This window comes from Opisthorchis viverrini (genome assembly GCF_000715545.1).
Source record: "Opisthorchis viverrini unplaced genomic scaffold opera_v5_337, whole genome shotgun sequence".
In the NCBI taxonomy this organism is placed as follows: Eukaryota; Metazoa; Platyhelminthes; class Trematoda; order Opisthorchiida; family Opisthorchiidae; genus Opisthorchis; species Opisthorchis viverrini.
Genome location: NW_008751995.1, coordinates 272,043 through 297,829, shown reverse-complemented (window position 1 = coordinate 297,829; position 25,787 = coordinate 272,043). Strand labels below are relative to the sequence as shown.

Genomic DNA, 25,787 nt, shown 5'->3' with positions numbered 1-25,787 from the left:
TCTGCCTGCGTGTTTTCTATAGTGTCATACAGGTCGCCTTCTTTTTTGAGTTCCATTTGCATTTGATTTCGATAATATGTGGATTATTTCATGAATGCTGTGCCTAATGGCTTCCTCTGAATTCTGTGTATACATCACTGGACCAGTGTCGACTGTGGACGAGAATAAGTCGTTCCTCTCCACTCTATAAGTATGAAGTCCCAGGATACTACAGGGGCAATAAAAATTTACTCATCTACTGACGTGAACATCACTTACTCTCTTGGTAGCTATTAGGACATGTTGTCTTTTCATTGCTTTCCTTGACTTACTGCTCATCAGATATTGTTGACATTAAACCGGCGAACATGGAAGACTTGTCCGAAGTCATAACTGCAGCCCAATTTCATCCCACCGCCTGTTCCCTCTTCATCTACAGTAGCAGCAAAGGAACCATTCGCCTATGCGACATGCGCCAGCGTGCCCTATGTGATGAGCACGCATTACGTAAGTCTTGTCTAGGCCTGTCGTTCCTCTCTAGATAGACCATCTGAAGAAACCTTTTTGTAGAAGCACTCAACAGCTTTCCTGAGAGAGTACCGACTGAACTTATCGTCCCTATTGTACATGGTCTCCAACGGATGCTCCTACATTAGTGACTTGAATTGTAAGAGCTTAAGAACTCATCTGAGTTTAAAAAAATTTTGTATGGATAATTTGGTGTATCCGAGTCCATTGGCTTTTTCACTGCGGACTCTCTGATCAATACCTCAACGAAATGTAGGCCTTCTGCTTGCGAAGATAAAAACTTTACCTCCGTACGATCTCTCTTGTTTGGTTTCTGGAAAGTGATGACAGCAATTGTTGAAATCCAATTACCGTAGCTGGTGACTACGGGAGCTGCGTCCTGGAACCTTATTCTTCCCGCTCAAAACTATGGAAACGTATGCAATTTTTATGAATTGGTAAATACTGTTACTGACATTTTGGGAAGTTCACATGAGCTCTTTCTACCTTCTCATGGATTGTCTTTCATCTGCCGTGTATGCTCACTTTTTATCGGCGCTGGGTGTTTGAGCTACTTTTTTGTCCCTGACTAAAATACGACAACTTAAAGTTGTATCAGTATCGTGCTTTGAGTATAAGATGGAAACGCAGTTGTTTCTAACTGCGGTACTCTACCGAAATCCAGTATACCTATTTCCACGCTAAAACTGTAAGGATGTGTCACGTGGTGTACTGTACGTGCAGCAGAATGCGAGAAGAAAGACAACTAGCTCCGTCTGAAGCTAGGAAACATGTCTCTTGATAAAGGGTTTTTCTACTTAGTACTTTTCTTAAGTCCAGAATTATGTTAGTACCTTGTGTGAATCTAAAATTCGATAGACCGCTAAGTCCTCGTCAGTGTTTTCTACACATACTCGATCGTTTCTAACTCGTTAAATAAGCTTTATGTTTGAGTTGGATTCAGGTCCTTACTGCTAGGTGAGCAGAAGAACAATGTTCAATAGATCAGGAAACTGAATCGAGGCAGTGTAGAGAGGTGAACTGATGGCCGGAATGTTAAACAATAGGCTTACAAGGTTTTCAACGTAAGCCAACCGTTGACTGGAATGTGCTACCAGATGAGTTAGCGTATCATCACTGATGAACGGACTAGACATCGCACATCTGCAGCGTCTTTTTGGATACAATTGTCATTTCATCAACAGAAAGTACAACTACTTGCAAGCCGAGGAATTCTGATGGGGCCAGTTTAAAAATCGAAGCTAAGCTTGAACCGTTAATATGTCTGATTTGAACCCGCTTGGGTTCAACTCTCGATGTGGGTTATCGTCTGGCCTGTATCCAGTGGGCACGGTCTTAGTTGTATCACCGTCAAGAGATGCTCGCTTAAACAGTATTGGTTCAGTTTGTTTATTCGAACCCAACTCGTAAAGGCCTTTGATATTTCAGATCTTTCATTGAGAATTTTTAGCAACAGCTTTCGCCCATCATGTAAACTGAACTTCATTAAAATAGACTGTTTTTCGGAGGAGTTTGGGAAACATTCAGTAGATTTGTTTCTGGGTACCGTTTCGCTTCGTTAAACTAATTGGGATGTGACAGCTCAAGTAGTTAGAGCGCGAATTTACTGACCGGAAGGTCCGTGGTTCGAACCCAACCTGTACCTCTCGACTTCCCCTGTCTAGGTCTGGGCAACCTGGCAGTATCTCAGCCCTTGTGCTTCTTCCGGGTGGCATTGCAACTAGGCACCGGAACGGTGTTTTTTTTATAAATTTTTTTGACTAATTGTCTAGGGTACTAAGTTGGTCAAGATTTAAGGCGGAAGGGGAATCAATAAGCTAATTTAGGATAAATTGGTGTTAGGCGTCGGCCAAGGGATTTTGTTTGCTAGGTGGGATCAGGAACCTACGTTGATTTGGGTCCAGCTTAAGGTCTATTTCTTCCGACTCACTTCACGTGAAGATTCCTGTTGAACGTCGTTTCCACTTTTCGGCCATCGTCTGGATGTGCAGTTCCGCGACAGTTGTGTAAGAGAGATTTCCACTCTTTCTTGCTAATTATTCTGCGTTTATTGACAACCGTCACCGTCGGCTTGTCTAATACCGCTCTCCATACGCTCACTGGTTCCACACCCTCGAATCTATTCACAGTGTGATGCTTGGTGATTTCTGCAGCCTCGGCCATCAGCTATTGTGGTGTGAACCACAGTTCCCACTTTGAGACCTTTACGTCCTCTACATCCTACGTCCTGTGCCTAACACTTGTCCCGCCGTCGCCGGGTCTTTGACTATCTCTTGGTATCCTCATTCCTTGGTTTAGTTTATCATTTTCTTGTGCTCTAGTGCGCAGTTCCCTGGCTGCTTGTGTTTTGTAAACCTCAGTGTATCGTTACATTTAATCCTATCCACGATTTCTATTGCTTTCAAAGGAGAGATTATTATTCAATTACACCAAATCCATATAAATCGCCACTTGTTGGCCTACTCTAATAAACGAAATCCCTTACCCGACACCTAACACCGATTTAGCCTGACTTAGCTGGTTGGCTCTCCATACCTCTTAAATCTTGACCAAACTCGTAATCTAGTCACCTGGCCTGGCGAAGCGGTGACTTTTCAATCGGTTCCAAGCGTTTCCCAACATGGACTGTGGCTTAGATAGGCTTTCGAACAGGATTGTTCAACAGCTAGTTCCAGTCATTAATTTCATCTATGTGTTACTTAGGTTGGCACTTCCGACAAGATGAACCGATCCCATGGATGTTGGGACATTCAACGAAGCTTCTCCACGTTTTGGATACCGATTCACCGCTGTAACCGGTTAAACGCTCAAATTCTACAGCGCACGAGGCTTTATTCAACAACTGTCACTCTAATTGGAAACGTTTTCGATGATTCATCGTCTGACCGTTAGGAATCGTATGTGGGGTGGAACATAATAAAAGTGAATGATAAGGCAGACGTGGGGATAGGAAAATGTGCGTATCATTCAGAGTGGAAGTAATCTGACACAGCTAATTTTCTGGCTTGTGTGGGAGACATGCCCTTGTGTGCACTATTGCGCCTGAACTAGGGGCGAATACTGGTCACATTCAGCTGGAGGGATTGGACAAATATCTTCTGTGCACACAGTTCGGATGTGAGAAATTAGGTAGCAACAGCCTCGCCAATAGCAAGGTTAATTAGTCTGACCGCTTTGCACTGTTTTTGCATCTGGAAGACGATCCGAAATGCAGTGCCTCGATCAACGACGTGTCCCTTTCGTCCGGGTGGGACTCTACCTCCCAGGGCGAGTCACTTTGAATAGTGTTCACCAGTCTGCTTGGACAAGTGCCGCGCCGTTCGACCTACGTAATGGACACCACATGTGCATTTGAATTCGTAAACGACTATCAGGAAGGTCAGCATTGGCAGAATTTGCAGGAATAAAAGAGGTGAAGTTGAAAAGCACCACATCATGTCTTCCACACAATCCAGACTTGGGCAACTTGGCAGTACCACGGCCCTCGTGCTTCCTTCGGATGACGTGACAGAAAGGCACCGAAAAGATGTTGCCGTTAAACGATTTCTTATTTATTTTTACATAACCCAGACTATTGATTGTGCGCTGGCAGAACTTGTCCCTGATCACGATTCTCCTTGGGCGTCTGACGCATCCCTTTTTGAAGAATGCCTCTCGTACTGACATTGGACCCTCATAGAACAGCTTTCACAGTTCGTAGTAAACTCAGTGACAAAGTAGCCACGCGACGACCTGAATTGAAATAATGGGCTCACATGTTGTTATCTCGTGAGCAATGCTTTTTGATCTTACCGTACGCTGTGAGATTAGTGCGTCGGAGTACTGAACGCTCTTCGTTTTATCCATTTATGTGGCTCCGATTCGTTGAAAGACACCTTCCATCGAGATGTTTTCCACCACGAAGAGCTCATCTATAGTTATGATAACAACAGCTTTTTATTGCACAGGCAAGACACCTTTGTTCATCAGAAGCACACCTCAATGTTTGTCTAGCCTGAATGTAAAACAGTGAAGTGATGAACATCTTTTGCGGCTGTGTACTGATCACGTGTTTCGCAGTGTCACTATTATGCTACCTGGCATCATTCTACCGCTGAACAGCCTTGGAGTCAAATTGACTCTGGTGTCATCAGCTACCAACGGTGTGGTTCAGTCCTTGATTACCAAACGTTTTGGAATACACAATTTGCTTCAGATCATGTCCTTGTTTGGTGGAGATTTTCATCAAACCCGCTTGGTGAACTTCAAAAACTAGTCCCCCCCATTTCGCAGTAGTAAAGTTTTGTGAACCACATGCTAGGGAAACCTACCAATGCAGTACAAGCGGCTCCCTCGAGGGACATTAACCGTTACCGGGATGAGGTAGCCATGGCTGCACATGACACCGAGAATCCTTCTTCCAGTGTTCTCGAGCGCGTACACTAAAGCCACTGGACCTCTGAACGTTCATTACCACTTATTTATGCGGGGCGTCCTACCACTTCTAGTTCGGAGTACAATCGGTCAGTCGAAAACTCACATGTAGTCTGTGTACGGTCAGAGGGGCATGGTGGGACCAAAAAGTTCAAGAAATGGAAGAAGTCAGTGCAGCTGTGAATGAATGGAGCCTTATCCAGCTAATACACAAAGCAGGACCTAAAAGGCCTTTTTTGAGTTAATCAAAGATAATGTTAGAAGTCTCATATATAATAAAGAGTTTAGACCGCTGGACGGAATATTTTCAACGGCAGTTTAGTTGCCCTCTGCTTTTGACTTGCTAATTTTGAACCGTGGTCTGTGAGTTCAGATCCCTCTTAGTTGATGAAGCACTATGCCTTTCCCCCTTAGATTACCGTCGGATTGCTGGACCAGATGGGCTTGTCCCAGCGTTGTTCAAAGTTGGAGTCGTATGTTTGTGTCCCGCTTTGACTAGGCTGTTTTAAGTATTTGAGAACTCGAAGGTATTCCAGAGAAGTGGGGCCAGCGGTTGATCGTACTTGTTCTTAAAAAAAGGTGACCAAACTGACTAGTTCAACCACGGGGGTATAGGTCTTATTCCGATCACAGCCGGCTGCTGGCTCCCCCTATATCAGGATGCCTCACTTCGGCACGTGAGATGCAAGTCCAAGTTCACCAAACAAGATTCCAACCTTACAGATGGTGAATTGATCATGTCTTTACGTTACACCAAGTGCTCTAGCGGTGCTACCTGTACCCCGACCAACGGTGCCGGTTTTCTTAGACTTTGAAGGAGCATGCGACTCTCTGGATAGGTTGGCTCTATAACTACTTTTGGCCGGATGTGGATGTCCTCGAAGTCCGTAAACATTCTTCCCCTACCTCCGGTCTGGTTAGTGTACGGTAAATTGTTCAAAAGTCTTCTGATAATTAGCGGAGCTTCTCAGGACTGTTATCTCTCCCTTTTTTGTTAAGTTTTATCATGGACTTTGTCATGAAGCGCACGCTGTAAGCAACCATGCATCTTTTTGAAGTCACGTCTGAAGAGAGCTTAATGAACTTGGATCATTTGGGAAGCATTTTTTTCGATTGTTTGTTTGTGCAAATTACTCTTAACTGGATATCAGGGGGTGGTCCCATATTTCAGTATGGCGCTCATGCTGTCATTTGTTCCTAGATAAGGTTCGCCTCTCCGGTTTGCTCGTGTTGTGTGAGTTTCGCAAAGGATGCCGCTGATGGCGACATGATGCCTAGATGTGTTTATTTTAATGCTGTTCAAGGCACCTTATTCTTGATCGTTGTCCCTATGGATATCAAGCTTTGGACTCTTTTTTAAGACTTTCTTCCCTGGTGGCTGTATGGCAGTTAAGCGCCAGCAAATATTACTGTTGCGCTGCTGTCACTGATGATGATGATGATGATGATGATGATGGTGATCGTTCTTGGAAATTACGTCTATAGCTTAATTTTGAGTGTAATTGGCTGAAGCCAGGTTCTGGTCTCTTTATCCGTCTGGCGAATTCTTTCGGTAACTCCAGGGCTGATATGAGACTGCATGTAGATAGATGTTTATGTGATTGATTAGTTGTCGGGCTTTTTTAGCATATATTCTACTAGGACGTGGTGTATGCACGTGCACTCGCATAGATCAGTAGAACTTGAGCGGTAAGTGGTCAGCTTGTGAAAGCTGCTGAGCAAACTAATGAAACATGTGACCATTTTCACGTGTTCAACTGATCAGATGCAGTGGGCCAGTTTGCACACTTCCATAGTATGTGATCGTATGTGATGTACCAAACCACACGTGTTGTGAGCCAAACAGTCTATATGTCCTTCCCTTTATCTAACTCCTTGGTTTTCTCTGCTCACTACATTTCTTCCCTCGAGCATTCTGGTTTATTCGGAGGCACATCTAGTGCGAGGCGCATGCTGTGTTAAGTGGTGGTCACTACTGGATATTTAGAAGCATAGGGTATTGCAGCCCTGTGTCGTAAACTCGGAATGGTCGTACACTACATCCTTTCATATTCCTCACATGTTGACGTCGGTTTCGTTGGTAGATTGAAGTAAGCATTCTTCACCAGATATCAATGCCTGATTTTGGACGGTAAGAGAACCAAAAAAGAGAAAAAAATCGCTGTTCAATCTAGTTTTCTTCCAGGCGGGGGCAACCGGACAAATACATCATTAAGCCATCTTGACAAATGAGACAAATGCAATCTGCCTGTCAGGCACAGTTGACTTCTGACTTGTACACCCAAATGGGTTAAGTTTGTAGGTTTCCCTTGAGCACTAAAGCCGAGGAGACCCACTCTGACGTAAGCGATCTGGTGTAGTCTGCAACTAAGTTACCTTCATCATGAACCCGGGTAGCTAGTTATTGTGTGCACCAAGAGTACGTTTGTTCCAGGTGCCACAGTTTTGATCACCGGAAGACGGGAGAGCTGGGGCAAATAGCCAAGTACAGGAGGCAGTGTTATAATCAGTATCCGTAATCCGATATCCCCACCAGACCCTGTCTGTACTACAGAAACACCGATAGTCAAACACGGAGCTTTCGTACCTGCTGTGCATAGACCACCCCACTGCTTGGTGGTGTTATCGTTCGCTCAACACTTCGCAAGCCACTCCGTGCAGAGAGTCATTTTTACTTGTCAAGTTGCATTGAGCACTTGATGGTTTTGATCCTGGCAACCATGTTCAATAATGAACACTTAGCTTACATGAGATGCTCGACAGTTTGCGTGTGCCGTCTGTCACTAGAATTAACTAACGGGTTGGTTTGCGAGCACTCTTACCAATTTTGAACTTCGCGTCACAGACTTATCAGTAATTTCATATGAGATACCGACAGTCATGCAGGTCGAGGCCACTTCCCGCGATAGTTGATATCGGGCCTTTCCCTCAGCTTGAACACAACAATCCGAGCATGTTTGTATGGTTATCTAACAGCACGCTTGTGGTTCTCTGACAAAAAGTCTGATTTCTTCTCGATGCATTCGTGGGCAGTGTCTCACTTTTCTGTTAATTTGTGTTACTTATCATTAATCCTGTTTCCAACCCATTCCGCCCACAATAGTATTCGAAGAGACGGATGATCCGCTGAGTCGCAGTTTCTTCTCAGAAATTATTAACAACATATCGGATTTGAACTTCAGTCATTCCGGTCGATTTATATTGAGTCGGGACTATTTGACCGTCAAAGGTGAGTTAAACGTTGTGGTGCTTTTTCGGTTTTCCTTGTTTGTCATCGTTCCAAATAACATCGATTGACTGGGAGAAAAAACGGTTGTATTCTTTCCCTTCATTACAACTGGGTGTCGGTGTTTGACGTTCCTGTTATCCCCGTGATGGCGATGTCTCCCGGTTATAAAGGCTTCGGTGTATCATACTGAACCACACTACCATCATTGTTATGGGCAACGCCAACAGCAAAACTGGGGGGAGGGGGGGTTGACAATCAAGGGCAATGTGAGTACATCTCCCAACAGCATTCAGATAAACATGTCTGAGTTTCTTCCTTGGCTCTTTTCCGGGACCCCATCCTGGAGTTTCCGAAAATCCCATATTGGTGATCCTAATAATAGGCGCCTTCATTGCCACTTCATGGCCTGAACCAAGCATGTTTGCATGTCAGCTATAATCGGCCGTGCCATCACCCTTTTATTCTGATTCCAACCGACCCGTGTGCCGAAACTCTTTTACCTTATTCTGAAACTTATTTTTCATGGATTGGTTTTGCTCTGTTTTGACCGCGTTTTCTGCCATGCAGTAGTTTTTCACATCCAAGAGCTCACAGACCTATTGTGTTTCCTAATTCGTTTAGTTACATTCAAGATACCACTCTCTGTCAGTGTTACGTATTTAGCTACATCAAGATAATCATTTCTGATGTGGATGATTTGTATGTTAAGGGGAAAATACGTGCCTGGTCCTGAATGGGTTCAACAGGCGAAAATAACAGTTTTGGTTATATAATCAACTGGGTCTCACTCGACTGGCTTTGATTCTGTGCTAAATCTATTTGGCTGAACCATTTATGTCGTTCAAGTACGAATACCTTCGCCGTTCAGGCGTCTATACAGTGTGCGCTGGTGGCGTTTCGCATATCAGATATTCGGATTTCAAATGTCCAACCACACGCACCGCTGCTGAGTTGTGATAAGAGTGAGCCTCGAGTCCAATGCTTCCGCTCTTTGATTTAGCCCAACCGGAATGCTTGTGACAGCTATGCTTAGCGGTTTTCAGCTACGCGACTGCCACAGCGCTTCAGTATCTTGGCAACTCGGACTATATTCAGTATGATACAGCCTCTTTCTCATCCAATAGAGTTCTGACTTCCTGACTCACTCACTTTCACTCTTTAACACATGATCCGCAGGTCAAGATGGAATGTAGACTCTCTTGAGACTCCAGGACTCAGTCATACGATCCACTAGTCATCCGATTACGAGTTCTTCGTCACCGAATTTCAGTTGAAACCGAGGCATCCCAAATCAAACATTTTGGTTTGTCCGGCGTAGTTGAATCTCGTGGGGCTAAGCTTCATCCACCTGTTGATGGCAGCCTTCAAATTTCTCCGCAACGGTATGGTGATTATGCTAGTAGACGGCCGTTCAGTTGTGACACCCTCATTGTCTAGCTGCACTGCCAGCCTAAGGGAACACGAAGGCTGAGATAGTACCAGGCTTCCCAAGTCTAGACAAGCACTCGAGATACCGGTGTTGGTTTCGAACCAGAAACCTTCCGGTCAGTAATTTTGCGTCTCAACCAGTAAGTTAACTCAAGCTCGGTCGTTTTGCTTTTGGACCCAAATCTGTGCGTGCTCGCCTGTTGATCTGGTTCGCTGCTGTGTGTATAGTAATGGAAACAACCTCCTCCTAAGCCCCACCGGAATCAATCAACAGAAACTAGGAACCTGGTCACATCGGACACCAACCACTGTGATTCCCACCCGACAACAATGTAAACATTCAGCGTAGGTCTCAGTAGCTTGCAATCCAATTATATGCAAAATATTTGTGGCACGTCGGGATAGGTTTCAGTTTTACCGAGTGGTGACTGTTTGGTGAGTTCTAGTAACAATTACCTATGTAACCACGAGAATCTGGTGTAGTCGACGCAGAGCTGCGCAATTTCTGGGGAACTTATGTGCTTGCAATCCTAGCCATATTAGTTCTGACCCTGAGTAATTATCAGATATAGGATAGATTTATCGTGTGGGGTTTCAACCCCGTTCATGACACTCATGAGTATGTTTTGCTCCCTATTGTGGTTATTCCATTGTAGTGTTTCTTAAGACGGAAATTACTGCATGCTATCCACGTGCGACCACAACGGTGGTCGATTGCCTAACGTCACTCTAATATGTACCGTACTGATACCCTGGATATCGTTCTGCGATGTGCACTGTATGAGATACCGTGTGAGGAACGACCGTGTCCAGCCTATACTGTGTGCAAACCTTTCACACCACATGGTTATTCAGATGAAGAGCTTGTGATTACGGTCTATGCGCCTTCGTGTGAGTGGCTGTAACTGTGACAAAAATATTGATGCCCGATCGATCGTGCAGAGAAAATAAAGCATGCTCGGAATTCGCTCGCTTCGACTCACTTTCCGTAGTTATTGGTATGCTACTGTTTAAATCACATGAGGGCGGTTTGTTCAATGCCATTTCCAACGTATCCTCCTCATAAAGGTTACCGGGATTGCGTGTGTCTGGTTACAACAGTCAGATCCTGTATTTATGTTCCCACTTTCTACTGGATGGTTGGTGTTTATAGCGATCACTTTATGTTTATGTTTGGTTGGATGGTGTGATACCTCATGTTCTTCCTAGTTTTTATTCCAAAACCCCACTTTCCGTACAAATCACTTCACAAGTGTGTAAAGATGAGCAATCAGCAAACATGACCTTAAATTGACCTTTTTGATGTGCAACCCTGGTGATGTAAAATGCGATATCTGGCTAGGCTTATATTATTGAATTGATGTGCACTCTGAATTTTTCTCACCCCTATCGATCCTACCTACCCTCTTTCTGTCTTTAGTATGGGATTTGAATATGCCTCGACAACCGGTTGAGACCTACCTGGTACATGACTATTTTAGGACAAAGTTATGCGCACTATACGAGAATGATTGCATTTTCGACAAATTCGAATGCCAGTGGTCACCGGACGACAGGTAAATCCAACTTTATTCTTCCTGTGCTATATTTCTATTTCTCCGTTCGCTTCGTACCATTCTTTTCAACCTTTTTGACACCCGTTGCCAGATCACGTTTCGCTTTATTTGGTTTATCTATTTCTGGACGTTGTTGGCACTATATTTACGAATGAGTGATCATGTATTCGGTGGATTTTTCGCACCATTGCCCAAACTGGTTTGAAAACACCGTTTCGGTCAAGTTTGTTCGGTGATAGGTTAATTTATTTGTCGCGCAGCACTTCGGTTTTACCACGAAAGCACTGAATCTACCGCTTGCTCATCAAACTTTCCTGAATCAATACTTCTCAGTTTGGTTCGAAGTTTTTGTCAGTTAATGAAGTGACGCTGTTTGTCAAAAAAAGTATGGTTCGTCACGTGCGTGTACACATTTAAGCGGTGTCAGTGTTTTTTTACCACACGGATTTTTCACTCTAGGGATTAAATTTACAGCTGAACGTCAGTTGTATACAACATTCAGTCGCTATTTCCGTAACTTGGAGAACAAATTCTTTTGCCCAATTTGTAAATGACGGGACTGTATCGCGTTCGAGGAGTATAAGTGTGATATGGTAGTGAACAGCCATGAAAATGTGTCAGGCTGTATCCACGTCGTTGCATGGCTTCCAAGCTCGAGATTGCTCAGTGGTTAGAGCGCGGATTTACTGACTAGACGGTCCGTGTTTTAAGACCTCTGCATCCTGACTGCTCTTGTCTGGACTTGGGCATCCTGGCAGTATCTCATCCCTCGCGCTTCATTCTTGTGGCAGCTAGGCAGCGGAAGGGTGTTACAGCTGAACGATTATTTTGAACTACGCATGGCTTCCATCCTCGAGCACCTTTGCATCACCATGCAACGTGGATTTTGAAAACGATGGTTTACCACCGCTAACGCTTCAGCTGGCCACCCACGGTCCCAAAATATCTCGACATATGATTCTCCCTCCCTTCAAAGTAGGCCTTGCTAGCTAATTTCGGTTTCCTCACCAATAATTAGGTTTCTGTTTCAATATTCCTCGTGCGGAATCCACTTTCATCAAACTTAGAAAAGTGGTGTTTCCCCCTAAAACCTCATCCTAAAGTTTGTCACATATTGTGCCCGACATCGAATTTACGGTCTCACTGTTCTATTCTCCGGACTTGAGGAAGGCTTTTGCCTCATTGTACTTTCTCTTCAGTATGTTTCCAGATGGTACACCGGATATGAATAACAACTTATTTGTCAGCAAACACAGCGATGCTCGTTGTGGCTTTTGTCTGAAGATCCTGTTAGGACCGAACAACTCATCTGTTGTTCGTTCGAAGCCGCTTCAGCTTCCTACACCCGGACGAAATTCAGACTCATGGTTGCCCGTATTACAACCTTCGTATTGCCTTTGTCTCCTAATTCTTTTTAACGCACATTCTGAAGCCTGCTACTCTATACATAACGACAATTGCGTGCATTCTGATTTCTATTTGATATTCTCACATATATGCTTCTCTAAATCCGTCGCGATTTTTTGTGCTGATAATCCACCTCCTGGAGCCCAAAGTTCTTGGCTTGATCTGACTTTTTGATGCACCGTATCCGTATGCTCCCATGTGAGCTTGCTGTTTCGCGTTTGTGCTCTGCTCTGTTGATCACAGAATCATCTGGTTGTGTGATCGATTTAGTTTGTCCTTAAGAGATATCTGTGGTGCACGAAATGCAACCAGAAGCATTTGGTTTTTCTCCGGTATTTTGGTCATCCAGTATGATAGAACTTGATATGGCGATGGCTGAACGTAGTACTTCATTTGAAGTGTGATTTTAAATTTGACTTCCCACCGATACTGTTCCAGATGGGAGGTATGAAATGCTGTTAGAACCTTCCTGGACAGATGGTCATTTCTACCTTGTAGTTATTAAGTGCAATAACCTTTTCTATCTATAAAGGAGCACATCGCTCGGCTATTCAGCCTACGTTTCGAGCTTTGCTCGGTGATGCGCTATCAATCAATTTTGAGGTACTACTTGATTTCTGGCCAATGCCACCGCAGTTCGTAGACAAGACTATCGATCACTCAACCCAACTGTGAGCTGGCCAGTCAGTGGCCCTCGAGTTCCTTGACGGTAAAAACGCAATCTGAGCCATCACGGAACTACCGCCGAAAATGTGACAACTAATCGCCCCCATTTTGTTGTTTATTTCATCAGCATTTTGTATTTAGCATTTTACTGATTCTTTTCAAAGTCTCACGTAAGATCCCCTGCTGAATAGGAATGCAGCTCATCCAAGGAACTTGTATAATATTTGCATTATTAAGATATGTAGCATCCGAAAGAGATCGCTCCACGCCCCGAACAATTTTCAGCTAGAGGACCCACCATTCAGTCCGTTTTCTGGTAGCGTTCAAAATTTTCCTCTCCGTCGTAGCATAAATCCTTCGTCTAATTCTCGGCCTCTTCCCCGAAGTAAGCGGGCTCAATCAGCCAGAGGGTTGTGATCTGTGTACTTTCTCAGAGGTATTGAATTTGCTCATTCCGAAGTCTCCGTGGATAGGCATTGAATTTTGTTTAAGCTCCGACCGTGCTGGCCTACGAGCCTTGCCTTGGTTTTATCGGACGACTGGCCAACAACCTCTTCTCCAACAGATGGATCAGGCTAGCACTTATCGTGTGCCACATTTCACAGGGAACCTAGTCCCTACCGCACAGCTCCAAACGTAGGTTGTATGTGTTTCATTTGTAGACCATAAATATCAGTTCATCAGTTATCCAGATGGTTGTTCTCTTCATCCCATTATATAAATAACATTTTGCATCCCATGGCGGCATTTCGAGTGATAATTTGGTTTAGTTAGTTTGGGATTCAAGGCCGATATGCGTTGAATGAAGTAACAAATGGTTGTCACACAAGTCCCATCCTCCAGGGAATAGGATGCCTTAGGTAATGAAAAGAAGTCGTGTTTGTGCATGGTATCTGGAAGATTATGTCGGTTTTTCTACCAATCCGCAGTAGCGGCTTCACAACGTTTGTATTTTATACCCTCCCTCTTGATGGATTCTGTTTCATCCATCGATCACAACTAGAGGCTGCTTCCTTCGGCACGGACTGTCCAGTTCGAATAGCTCACATATTCTCATTTCCATTCGATCGGTCTAACATTCTCCGCTGTCTTGCTCAGTCGTGCCTCCAGTTCACATATTCACGTTTCTTCTTTTCAGATACATTATGACTGGATCGTATAACAATCACTTTCGTGTATTTGACCGTCTGACTCGCGAGGATGTCTTACTTGAAGCATCTCGAGAGGTCATGGACAGTTCTCCGCTTGGAAAACTTCGCCCTCGACAAGTCGTCTCTGGAGATCCTGGTCGTTGGTTAGATGATAAGATTAGTGTCGAATCAATGGATTTTACTCGAAAACTGCTCCACTTATCGTGGCACCCTCGTGAGAACAGTGTCGCTCTGGCAGGAACCAGTACGCTTTACCTAATCGATTACTATGCTGGTGCACAGAATGGGGCTGTTTACCCGAAACATGTGGATGGGGATATGCGGGAGATTACGAATATGGATACGGTGGATGCAGCTGGCGATATCAGTCCGGATCTCTGATATCCTACCTAATTGATAGTTTCAGTGGACTGAATGTACAGGCCTTCTTGTCTCTTCGGTTCATGTACGCATTTGCACCAACAACCTCTCACCTATGCTACTTAATGTATAACAACCACGGATGCGACAGCGGTTGGATCATGGTTCAGCTGAGGATTTTCTTCAATTCGAAGTCTCTGCACTTCACCACCCCAAGTCCCAGTTTTTTTATATATTCAGCTCAACTGTTTCAGGACCTTTATATAACCCGTTTCCTGTTCAAATCAAGTCCTCATTTGTACAGCACTCGTCAGCCCCATCCTCTTTACCCTGATGAACCTCATGTACTCTTCTGTGGCAATGAAAATTTCTTTTATTGGTATATCTCACTGAAGTGATTACTGGGTTTTAGGCTTTCGTCTCGCCACGTTTCTCTGTTCGTCGTTTGTTCCCATGGCATCTATTACTAGTTGCTGGGATGGCCGATACTCGTTTCGTGAATGACACTTTTTTTCAGTATGTATTTCACCCTTGCTCCTGTTGAATGACATCCCACACCCTGTTGGTAATGAGCTGTCAGCTTGTAAGCTGTGTCCTAACCGATGCAAATGTCACAGATTCGCTTGTAATTCAGATTGATCCACGGGTGAACCCCTCGTCTCATTCCGGTATCCAGTAGGTTGTCTCCTTTCTCCGCTGTACTCTGTATCTTGGCTCTGTTTCTTTATTCTCTCAAACCTCAGATTATTATCGTCCCCGTATTTTTTAAAATCAGCCAGTACTGTATCCACGCTTTTCTCTGATCCACTGAAGGTAAAATATGATGGAAAGAACGTTTTATCTTTAGCATACGTGAAGAGTTTTCCACTACTGTACACCTAATTGGCACGCCTTTCGCCTGGTGGGATGTACAAAATTGCTTATGCATGCGCATTACGTGAACTGGCCGGGTGATCTGCGTCACCTACCTGTTTAACTAATCCAGACATGCGTGCTGGCATATGGGATATAGCCGATTGGTAGTGTGATCCGTGTGGGTGATTTGGCAACCAATGAGCAGCAGGTTGGTGTATTTTTTTGCATGTGAAGAGAAAGATGTGAAGTGCGTCATCCTAAGAGTAAAGGTGAGTAGCAACGTAAGTTCATACAATGTCGAAAGAACGCATTGACATTAGGAAATTTAGTGACCTATTTTGTTGAATGGAGCTACCCACAGGGTTGCTTAGAACTCTTCGACGGCCCTTGCTGGGGCTTATTAGGGATGAGCAGTCCCCGAGTCTCCGTCAATTTTCTGTTCTACTTAAACCCAAATTGTGCGAAATTCGTGAAATACACATTTGCACACTAATTATGTTTTAACGGGTGACCCAATAGAACCCCAGCTAAATCTCCCGTTTATGTTGCTCTTCAGTTGAGTCTACCCCTAAAAATCAAGTTGTTGCGCAAGACTCATCTCTATTTTTAGCACTGCGCTGCAACCACTTGTTCTTCCGATAGATGTTATAAAATGGCAATGTCGTCGTTTCAAGGTAAAACTGGTTTATGAACCAAACTCTCCTCAAAAACATTACGTATACTTTTGTTTTTGACGTATTTTAATGCAACCGGCATCCTCGTTGTGCCCTGCCGTGACCAAGTTTGAGCAAATTTAACCACAGTTTTACCAGTTGACGCAGCATCAATTGGTGTAGCAAGGGTGCTAAAATCACACACAGTACTCTCTTCAGCACTTTACTGTTTTGGGTCACATCGGTTAGTCCAGGGCTGTTGATCACTCGTAATTCTAATTTCACAAACCTCAGACTGAACGGCCAAGCAACAGTGCTAGCCAGGCTACTACATTAGATTGTGGCGTCCCCAGTCGGTCGCGTGAGAAGGTTAATTACCGAGCATTTGTCCATCCTACTCTTTTCTGAGGCATTCTGTTTCATGTGGTTTGGTGAGCCGCGGACTCCTAGGTCACAAGTTTTCCGGGTTGCATAGCGCCTGATACAGCCTCCATGAGTTAACCCGAACCTCGTTTACGTGTGCGTTTTGAGTTATCTTGTGTTTCTTAGCCGTCTGAGTTTCCTTGCTTCCTCATGATTCACACTATGGGTCCATTCCCATTTGAGGTCTTTTGCATCAGTCCTTTAGAGGAGACTCATTTTGTAGGGGCTGGTCCATGGATTATCGACAAAAGCTAGTCCATATTTTGCGGACCACTTAGTTCCTAATTTTCTGGTTTTACATCCATTTTATTCAAAGTGGCATGCTTCTCTCTATATTCAAGCGGTGTTCCAGATGCTATATCCTACATCAGTAAGACCATTTTCACTATTATCAAGCGTCGGATAGACTTCAGTCTAAGTATGTTCTGGCTACTTGTTACGACCGGATATAACGAGCTCAGTCTGTTTAGCAGCTCCCATCAAGTTTTGACTTCTGTATGCTGGATCAGTACAATCATTGAGAGCATAGGGTATCTGAACGAGCCAATTGGGGCAGGCACCACTATCAGGTTAACCTCAGGGACGTTGAAGTTCAGCCTTGGGGAGATATCTGAGTGTTAGCGGGACTTGACCATCCTCTTTTCTGAAGATGCCTTGAATCCCCAGTATAGATAGGCTGTCATAATTCATCCGGAATTTATCCGAATTCTGCAGGTTATGGGCTGTTTGCTTTTTGTCAGGATGAACTACCTCTGTTGTCGGTACTGGTCAACCGATAGAGAGGCAACATGCACTTCAGCGTATCGGTGGTCCTTGTATATCCCGATAGACTGAGATCATTGATAGCTGAATCTGGTCCCAGCTATTACTTCAAAATGGATGGTATCGGCCTTCTGTTTACAGGCTTTTACGTGGTTAGTCCTCATCCCATCTTGTCAACGGCTCCTCTTTCATCATCAACCGGGCTCTACGACTGAAAATACACCTCGTGTTTTGGAGTAGTGACTTTAGCAGTAGCTACCTTGCGGCATTCCAGTCGGAGGCGCTGGGTGTTTAGTGTGTTTAACATGTTTAGGCCCATACAGTTGTCCGGTTATTTTACTACCTGCTTTCGGGACAAGTGGCGGTGGGTGAGTGGTTCCCTCGCCACATCCCAGTATGAATCATAAACATCAGACACCCAACTGGCTGTTCCATGTATCCAGGACTGTAACTCCTCGTTGATTCGACAAGACTGCTCATATAAGAGATCATCTTGTCGGGGATAAATGGAAGCGATCCGCTTTGTTATAGCCCTAACGACATCGGAGTGCTATGAAAAGGTGTGCTTCATGATCACAGGATTTAAACCTTGTCGTGTGGTCAATTAGTTGATCTTAAAGAAGTTCCGCACTCAACCAACACCAGTGAGATCAAAGAATTCCGCTTTCTACCATTTGAATTCTGATTTGTCACTGAACATAAAAGATCTCAAGATGCCGTTTTGTCAGGAAGAAAGAGCACTCATCCATTTGTGGCTGGCTGATTGCAATTGGCGGCATCTGATGTGCACTGACACGCCTTTCTCCAGAACGCAAACCGAGTAGTGCCTTTCCGTTTGAAATGGGACGGATATTGAGTAGTTTCGTTGGTGCTCGGGGTGCGCGCCCGTGTCACCTCTTATTTGAGTGATTGTCACATTCTTGGACGGCAGGACACGATGTGTGCTGCCAGACTATTACGGTGCTTAGGAGAGTGAGACCACTGTGTACAGAAGAGGTCGACCGAAGAGCAGCACAACTTGAGGTAAAAAACGACTTCAATATAGCGGACACCCAGTGGGTTTAATTAAGCGGTAACTGAGACGGGTATTGGTGCCAACACCAAGGCCCAGCAAGGAGTGGATCGGAACAGCGGTCATTCCATACAAAACAGGGACATCTGAAGTCATTAGAAGGGTACTGAATACGGCTAACATTGGAGTAGCAGTCCAGAAGGGGAAAACTTGACGCTCGGTGTTGGTGCATTTGAAGGATCGCCTTCCGGTTGATAAGACAGTTGATAGGATAGTGGCACAACCACTAACCCACTGCTACGCACGACTACGCACTGATGATGGTACCTCGATTGGTGATGAAACGTTTGCAACCAAATTGCCCAGCTCAGCGATCAAGCCAACGACCATCTACGCTACCTGAGCTACCGACATTCTCCTCTATAGAAAACTAGAAACTGTATATACAAAAAAAATAACGACTGTACGAAGGTTTATATAGGTCAGACAGCCAGGGACCTGCACACCAGAATCGGCGAGCATAAGCGTTCCAACGATAGACCATAGACCAACGTAGACGAATACGAGGCGATATTCAAAGATGCGACAGTGGCAGGGCATGCACTAGACACTGGACATCGGATAGATTTAGAAAATGTGGACATCCTGAGACGGGGTTTAAGATTCACACCACAGCGACTGGTGGCCGAGGCGGTGGAAATCGCCAAGCTTCCCAGAGGGGGTAGAACTTGCAAACGTGTGGAGAGCTGTCTGAGATCAGCCGAGATGACACGAGGCGGTGTGCAGTTATCAGCGAAATCGTCTAGGTCTAAAAGTACAAAATCCAAGTAGAGTTAGATCCAATTAACCACCCCACCCCACCCCCATCCCCAAACGAATTGTCCCGGCATCCTTTGACGAACACAGGTGAACGAAATCTGTGAACGACCCCAAGAGGAATTTTCCAATAAGGTGTCCTAGACTGAAAAAGCAAGGACAAAAAATCCGGGTTCATCATGAAGACAAATCCTCCCCCCTAACCAATCTATCGTAAATGTTAGTCCTCCCCACTAACCAACAAACAGGAACCTCAGACTGGCACCAAGCCCTGATTAAGTCGGCTAGTCATAAGAAATCTCACGGCTTGATTCCCTGACTGCCTTAAAACCCAATCAACCTACTTATTTACTCACTTGGCCTGAAGAAGCTTTTGTGTCTAAAGCGAAACATTGTCCAACAATAAATCTCTGAAACTATCACCACTTGACTTTTGTAGTACGAAGTTGGAAGGAATACCTTTGTTCGGATTCATACTGAGACACTCAGACGGCGCTGTTTGGAGGCCAAATCATATTAGGATTGGTACAGACGTTCCAATATCTCGTGAAAAGATCATGGTGAAAAACGTTCTGCACTGATGGATGCAGTATCCAGCTTTCCGTTTCTCCGGTATTGCGCACACCATTTGCTCTCCTTCTCCGTGGTGTTCTGTTTATGTCTCTCCAAAGTTTCTTTCCAACTGTAGGCAGTTAACCTGCGTTGTTCAACCTGCTCTTATCCTCCATTCGTATTTCCGGACACCTGTATCAGTGTTGATTTGTTATGTTGCAAACGAATCAATGGCTTCCTCAGGTTCACACAAATTCGTGGCCACAGATTCAATTATCGCCTTAAATCAAACATCCCACCGGTGAATCACTCAGTCAAACATGCCAGGCTTACCACTACACAAATTTCGGTAGGTTGCCGTCAGTACACAGAACGTCAGAAAAAAGGCGCGTAGTTAGTTCAAACTACCATGAACCAATTAGGAATGCACGTGACCGGTAAAGAATGTCGTTAATTTTATCCGGCGCGCGATGAATTGAAACCGCTAAACGTAGCAGTTGTTCGTGACTGTGGCAAATCAGCATAAGAGTATATCGCGTTTGTTGTAACACGGTGTAGCGACCCCGAAAACGTGACTCAGGTTCGTAATTCTGGATCCGTTATGCCAAACAACTAGCCGGATTGGCCAATCCCCCAAAATCGTCGTACTTGTACAGTGTGATAATCATTTTAGTGTTAGTCTTTTGTAGGACAGTATTTTAAAGTGTAGCCCAGTTAGGGGACAACAATTTTGATCCAGGACCACTCTCTGCTATCCACGATTAACTGACTGATCGACCGTTTCAACCAGTGAGGTCGGTTACCAACGGATGCTCACATCACGTTCCAGTTGACTTCCAAGAGCGGTCGGCGGTTAGTGAATTCAGCACTGAGGACAGGGATAGTTGATTTTGTCGTAATCTGGTCGGTGGTATGCAGTGGCTGTTGCTTGAGGATGAATTATAAAGAATAATTTCAAAACGGAAGTCTGACCGAGTTCTATCAAAGATTCTGAAATGACATGGTAGAACACAATCCACCACAAAAGAGCAGTCGACCATGAAAAAAGCTGTTGGTATGTTCATTTAGTTAACCTTCCGTTTCGATGGTCGAATCCATTTTGCCTTGGAATGATAGAGGAAAGGAGTCACGCAAGGTCTGTGGTGAACGCACCACGATTAGCCAAAAACTGTCCGGGTTCGTTCCACCCACAAACACCGGGATGTTCCCGTGTGCAACTAAAATTCAACGCAAGCCGAGATCATTCAGTCAGCTGAGCTCATTTGTTTTGATCAACAATACAGACGCACAATGGAACTACAAACAGACAGCTGTAGGCTGGCGCACGTAGCCAAGAAATTAGATGAACCAGTCACAGTCAAGAGGTGTTCGCAACCGCGTTCAAGAAGGTTGTTTAGCACAGCAATCATGTTGGAGCCACAGAGATTTGAAGAAGTCCCTTATGACTCCATCATTCATTGCTTGGGTCCGCATGGAGGTATGTGAAGGCAAAAGGAACTTGCTGATTTCGATCGTCCCCCAGAAGGAGCTAAACAGTCGTTAATGATGAGGATGTGCCATTTGATTCTATCAAATTTGACGTGATTGAGGGAGTCCGAAAGATGCTTGAGGGGTGTCTGTTTATCTGTTGTGGTAACAGTCGTGTGTTGATAGTAGGCACTCACTGATGTAACTTTACTTTCGAATAACTATTTCCTGAGACCAGATTAGTTGGCTCCAGAAATGTCCAGGACAGGCGGTGTCCAGATCTGTACATATCCAGTGTCGGTTCCAGTGACCTACTCCGTAGACCGTATGGAGACCGAGCTTCCCCATGTCGCTCTTAACCGAACTCCGTCAAATTTTCCCCTGTCCTTCAAGGCTACAGCGCCGTTCTTGACATTGTATGGGGACCAGAATTTGTCCAGTGATTACAACATCAGCCCTGCGCAATACATGCCTCAACATATCACCTTCGAAGGAGTTGAGATAAACGCGATAGGTCATGAAACAACGTTTTCAAACCTCAAAAAGTACATATTTTCCAGATAGCCAGAGACACTGTTCACCAAAAACATCCAGCTTTCGGATGTCTCCTGCCCGTAGAGGCGGTGTCACGTAAGCACGAATGGATGAATGGCTGCACTGCAGACCTACATTTTCGTGCACAAACTAATACGTTATTATTCAGAAGGCGGAGTATAGCTGTATAAAGGCTTGTCGGGCGTTGTCTATACGCTTTGGGTTTCTTCTTTAGGCTGTCCGTTGGTGGGACAAAGTTATGGGAGTTCGGCAACCTGCTGGAGTATTTTGCCTCTTGTTTTGAGAAGCCGGGCGGACACTTAGTCTCTGATCTATTTGTTTCCAATCCCAAGGGTTCTGCGCAGTGAGCTGGATTATTCAGCGCGCGCTGGAGTTCTCCAAGCCATCACCCCACAGAAGATATTATCAGCATGTTTCAAGTTAGCTATCCAGTTTTGGTATCCTAAATGAACCACAGAGTATCCTTCTGATACTCATTTTAGTGACCAACCAATAGCGAAGTCGACGAGCACCGACGAAATTTGTCAGCTATGTCGTACATCAAAATTACTGTCGACCTCCGTTTTCTCTTCGCCATATAATCGGACCAAAGCTTTCACTCCTGGGTAACTAGAATTTAATGAGGTTATCTATAGCGGAAAATGTCGGTAGCTCAGGTAGCGTAGATGATGGCCGTTGGCTTGTTCGCTGCGCTGGTGGTTGTGCCAACCACCAACCCCCACACCCCCAATAACGCACTGATATGTCACCTCCTGTCGACCTCCGTTTTCTCTTCGCCATATAATCGGACCAAAGCTTTCACTCCTGGGTAACTAGAATTTAATGAGGTTATCTATAGCGGAAAATGTCGGTAGCTCAGGTAGCGTAGATGATGGCCGTTGGCTTGTTCGCTGCGCTGGGGGGTGTGCCAACCACCAACCCCCACACCCCCAATAACGCACTGATGATGTCACCTCGATTGGTGATGAAACGCTTGCAATCAAATTGCCCAGCTCAGCGAACAAGCCAACGACCCCGATTAATGAGGTTAGCCAGTGTCATGCGGATGCCGTCATCTTAGAGAATGTGGACCATGATAATTCACGACTAAGTGAATCAAAACAGGTCGAGTGATTCATGATTATTTTAAAAATTCCGCTAATCAGTTCATCCTCTCGTCACGTAGAACGTGCTGCCGATATCGACGATTTCGCGGGCTACCGTCGTACACAGTCTACAACGGTGTGCTTTATAGTTGTCCTTAAAGCTGCTTACCGATCACTTGACTGAATAGACTGGTCAGCTGGGAGGTTGTAGATGTTTGCGTGAATCTGTTGGAAAGTATTTGATTTCTCAACCAGGCCGAGTATGGTTGCGTTGATGCGCTTTGAATGAAACTTCTTTCGTCGAACATTGAGGCAGCGTTTAGTCCCTGTTCAAGTGTGTTTCCAGAATCCGCACTCCTATGAGATCTACGACCTTCCATTGATGAAACTCATCGTGCTCACACTAGGACCTAGTCTATCTGAGTGATTATGTGACCATCCTTCGAATATCACTTCAGTAGGAGTTCTCTGGAATGCTGGAAAATTTTCACAGCAACGAACAAATGTGAGGGTTATGAACCTGCCACCGTTTTCACTGCGCTGACCCATTTCAAACCAGACAAGTGTGGTATTTTTTGTCACCTCGTCCACCTCCGTTACTATCAAGAGGTCTCACCTGCTGCAAATCTTCATAGGACTCGTCCTTTACGGTCATGTCCGATACAGACGGCGAAGGTGTAAATAGCTATTACAGTCAAGTTCAAGGACGTTCCCTTGAAACGAGCCAGCGCAAACTCTGAGGATACTGGATTCCAGGTGATGGTTGTGGTGTTAGCGTGGCAACATCATGGTTACCCGAGTTTTCCTCAAGTGTCTGGCGAGTGAATCTGGATTTGTCGTGGAACATAGTTAGGACTGATACCTGATAGATAACTGTAAGTGGTGCTCATTGTGGGTGCTTCGACTAGAAGCGTCAAGCATGGTGCGAAAATCCTGACAACTAACACTGAGAACCTCAGCTTGCTTTTTGGTCACCCCAGCTGTCGGGTCGGCAAATGGTGCATTGCTCTCCGCATCGCAGTAGCATGAACGAGATAATATATTCGAGACATTATCGCTGTTGTTACGGGTTAAAACCCCAGCGACACCTCCAGCCTTTGCACAACCGGCTGTAACCTAAAAGACAGAAAGAAACATAAGCAGTACAAGCAACGCCAGTATGGTCGTAGGATTCAGCGTGCATTCTCATCCGCCCAGTACATCGGAACTGATTTCTGTTCTTGCCGTTGTTGTTTTGAAATCAGAATTAGGACAACTCGTTTAAACCGATAACCCACATACTGTCAACTAGGTTGTCGCCTGACATTCGTTTTCACTCTTCCACTTCAATGAAAACACCTCTGCCACGAAAAGGCAGGGAATAGGCCATCCTCATTTGGAAATACATTGTAACAGATTAGATGGGAGTATATCATTTTGTGCAAAGGAATACATTGCCCGTTGCCGAAGGCGTTCGTCTCTTACAATGCTGATTCGTTAGATTTAATAATGTTGGTTTTGAACAGGTCAACTGCGTGCCTTAAGGGTGGGAGTGCTGCAACAGGAATTAAAGGCGGCTCATTGGGCGCATCGATTCCAGGTGCCACCACGTAAGTGTCGCTGATATGCCACTTAGTAGTAGGTACTTTATACCATAATTGATACACTGCGTTGTTTACACTCAAGAGTAGCTACCAACTTGTAGTTGCTACGGTACAGTGCCTTTTCGATAAACATTCTTATAACATATCATTCTGTCGGAAGGGTCCTATCGTTCAGGACACCTGATAAAGCTTAAAAATGTGCCCTGTTCATAACGAGCTCCGTATTATTCATCGTTTTTTAACTGATAACTTTTTCATTTTCAACGTACGGTTTTGTTCTCCAGAGGAATTTATCGGATAGTTCAGATTCTTCGAAACGAGCAAATGCTTGTCTGCCTTCTAACCTTTTGTAGACTAAGTGAATCGCCGGGAAACCGGAACAACTAGAATGGAATTCAACCTGAATGCGATGCGATGCGAGTCTAATCCGTTGTATAAAGCAATTAGGAAATCAACTGTTGCCCACTTAGCCTTAGAAAGATATTTTTTCATCAAACGTAGAAAACGCTGGGAAATTTGGCCAAGTCAGAGTGCTCTAAGTTTTAGATAGAGAGCTAAGCGGTCGAATCCAGTGTACTTTGGTATGAATTGTTTGCTATCTCCTATTCTTAATCGCATCTGTCTCCGAATGATTACCGTGAAAAAATGTCGGTTGGCAGCAAGCGCTCACCCTGAATCAAGTGATGCAAATCCAATGCATGTAGTTCTCAGTAGGACCAGCTTGTTCAGAGCGTGTCTACTAATATCATCGGTAGAAAGTCATTTATAATAATAATCTAGATTGGAGCAAATAATTCTTCCTTTTGAAGACTCTACTGAAACTACCATAAGGTAACGCAGTGGTTTTATCACTGTTCTCTGGTTGAATTGTTTGCAGCGCTTCATCCGTTTGGACACGGACCCGAACGTTTTGAGCTGAAGCATTGTAGTGAAGTGACAAAAGGGGTTCAGGATGTTCGCCCGAGCCTTATTCGCACTAGCTCATGTAAGTCGATTCCACAGTGGCCAGCCAGGCGATAAGAACATACGGCCTCACTCCGCTTACTCTAACCGACTGATGTTTGTCATAGCCTCGTTAAACAGCAATGTTAACTGTCCGCTATGGAGGATTGTCAAATTTTCACCAATTTTTCAAGTACTGAATGGTGTAAAAAACTTTATCAGTTATATTTATGAAAATGTAAAAATGAATCCGAATTGTTTGCGCTTGTCTTCTCTTCCGACGAGACGACGAAGCGAGAACCTATCCAACCCATCTGGGTCACTCGGGCGCACTTCTATATGACCTGGAGTCATGCTACAGAATC

The 25,787-nt window shown here is 44.7% G+C and overlaps 1 protein-coding gene across 1 annotated transcript in view; it reads left to right on the top strand.

Annotated features, from left to right (window-relative positions):
- Positions 1-15,546, top strand: part of T265_10138 (hypothetical protein) — a gene marked incomplete at both ends in the record, with an annotated part of 20,965 nt that extends 5,419 nt beyond the window's left edge. Inside the window, 4 exons of the mRNA XM_009176417.1 lie at positions 322-486; positions 8,024-8,149; positions 10,998-11,133; positions 14,345-15,546. Coding sequence (XP_009174681.1) covers positions 322-486; positions 8,024-8,149; positions 10,998-11,133; positions 14,345-14,738 — 821 coding nt within the window. The remainder of the gene's footprint in view (positions 1-321; positions 487-8,023; positions 8,150-10,997; positions 11,134-14,344) is intronic.
- Between the last annotated feature and the right edge of the window lie 10,241 nt (positions 15,547-25,787).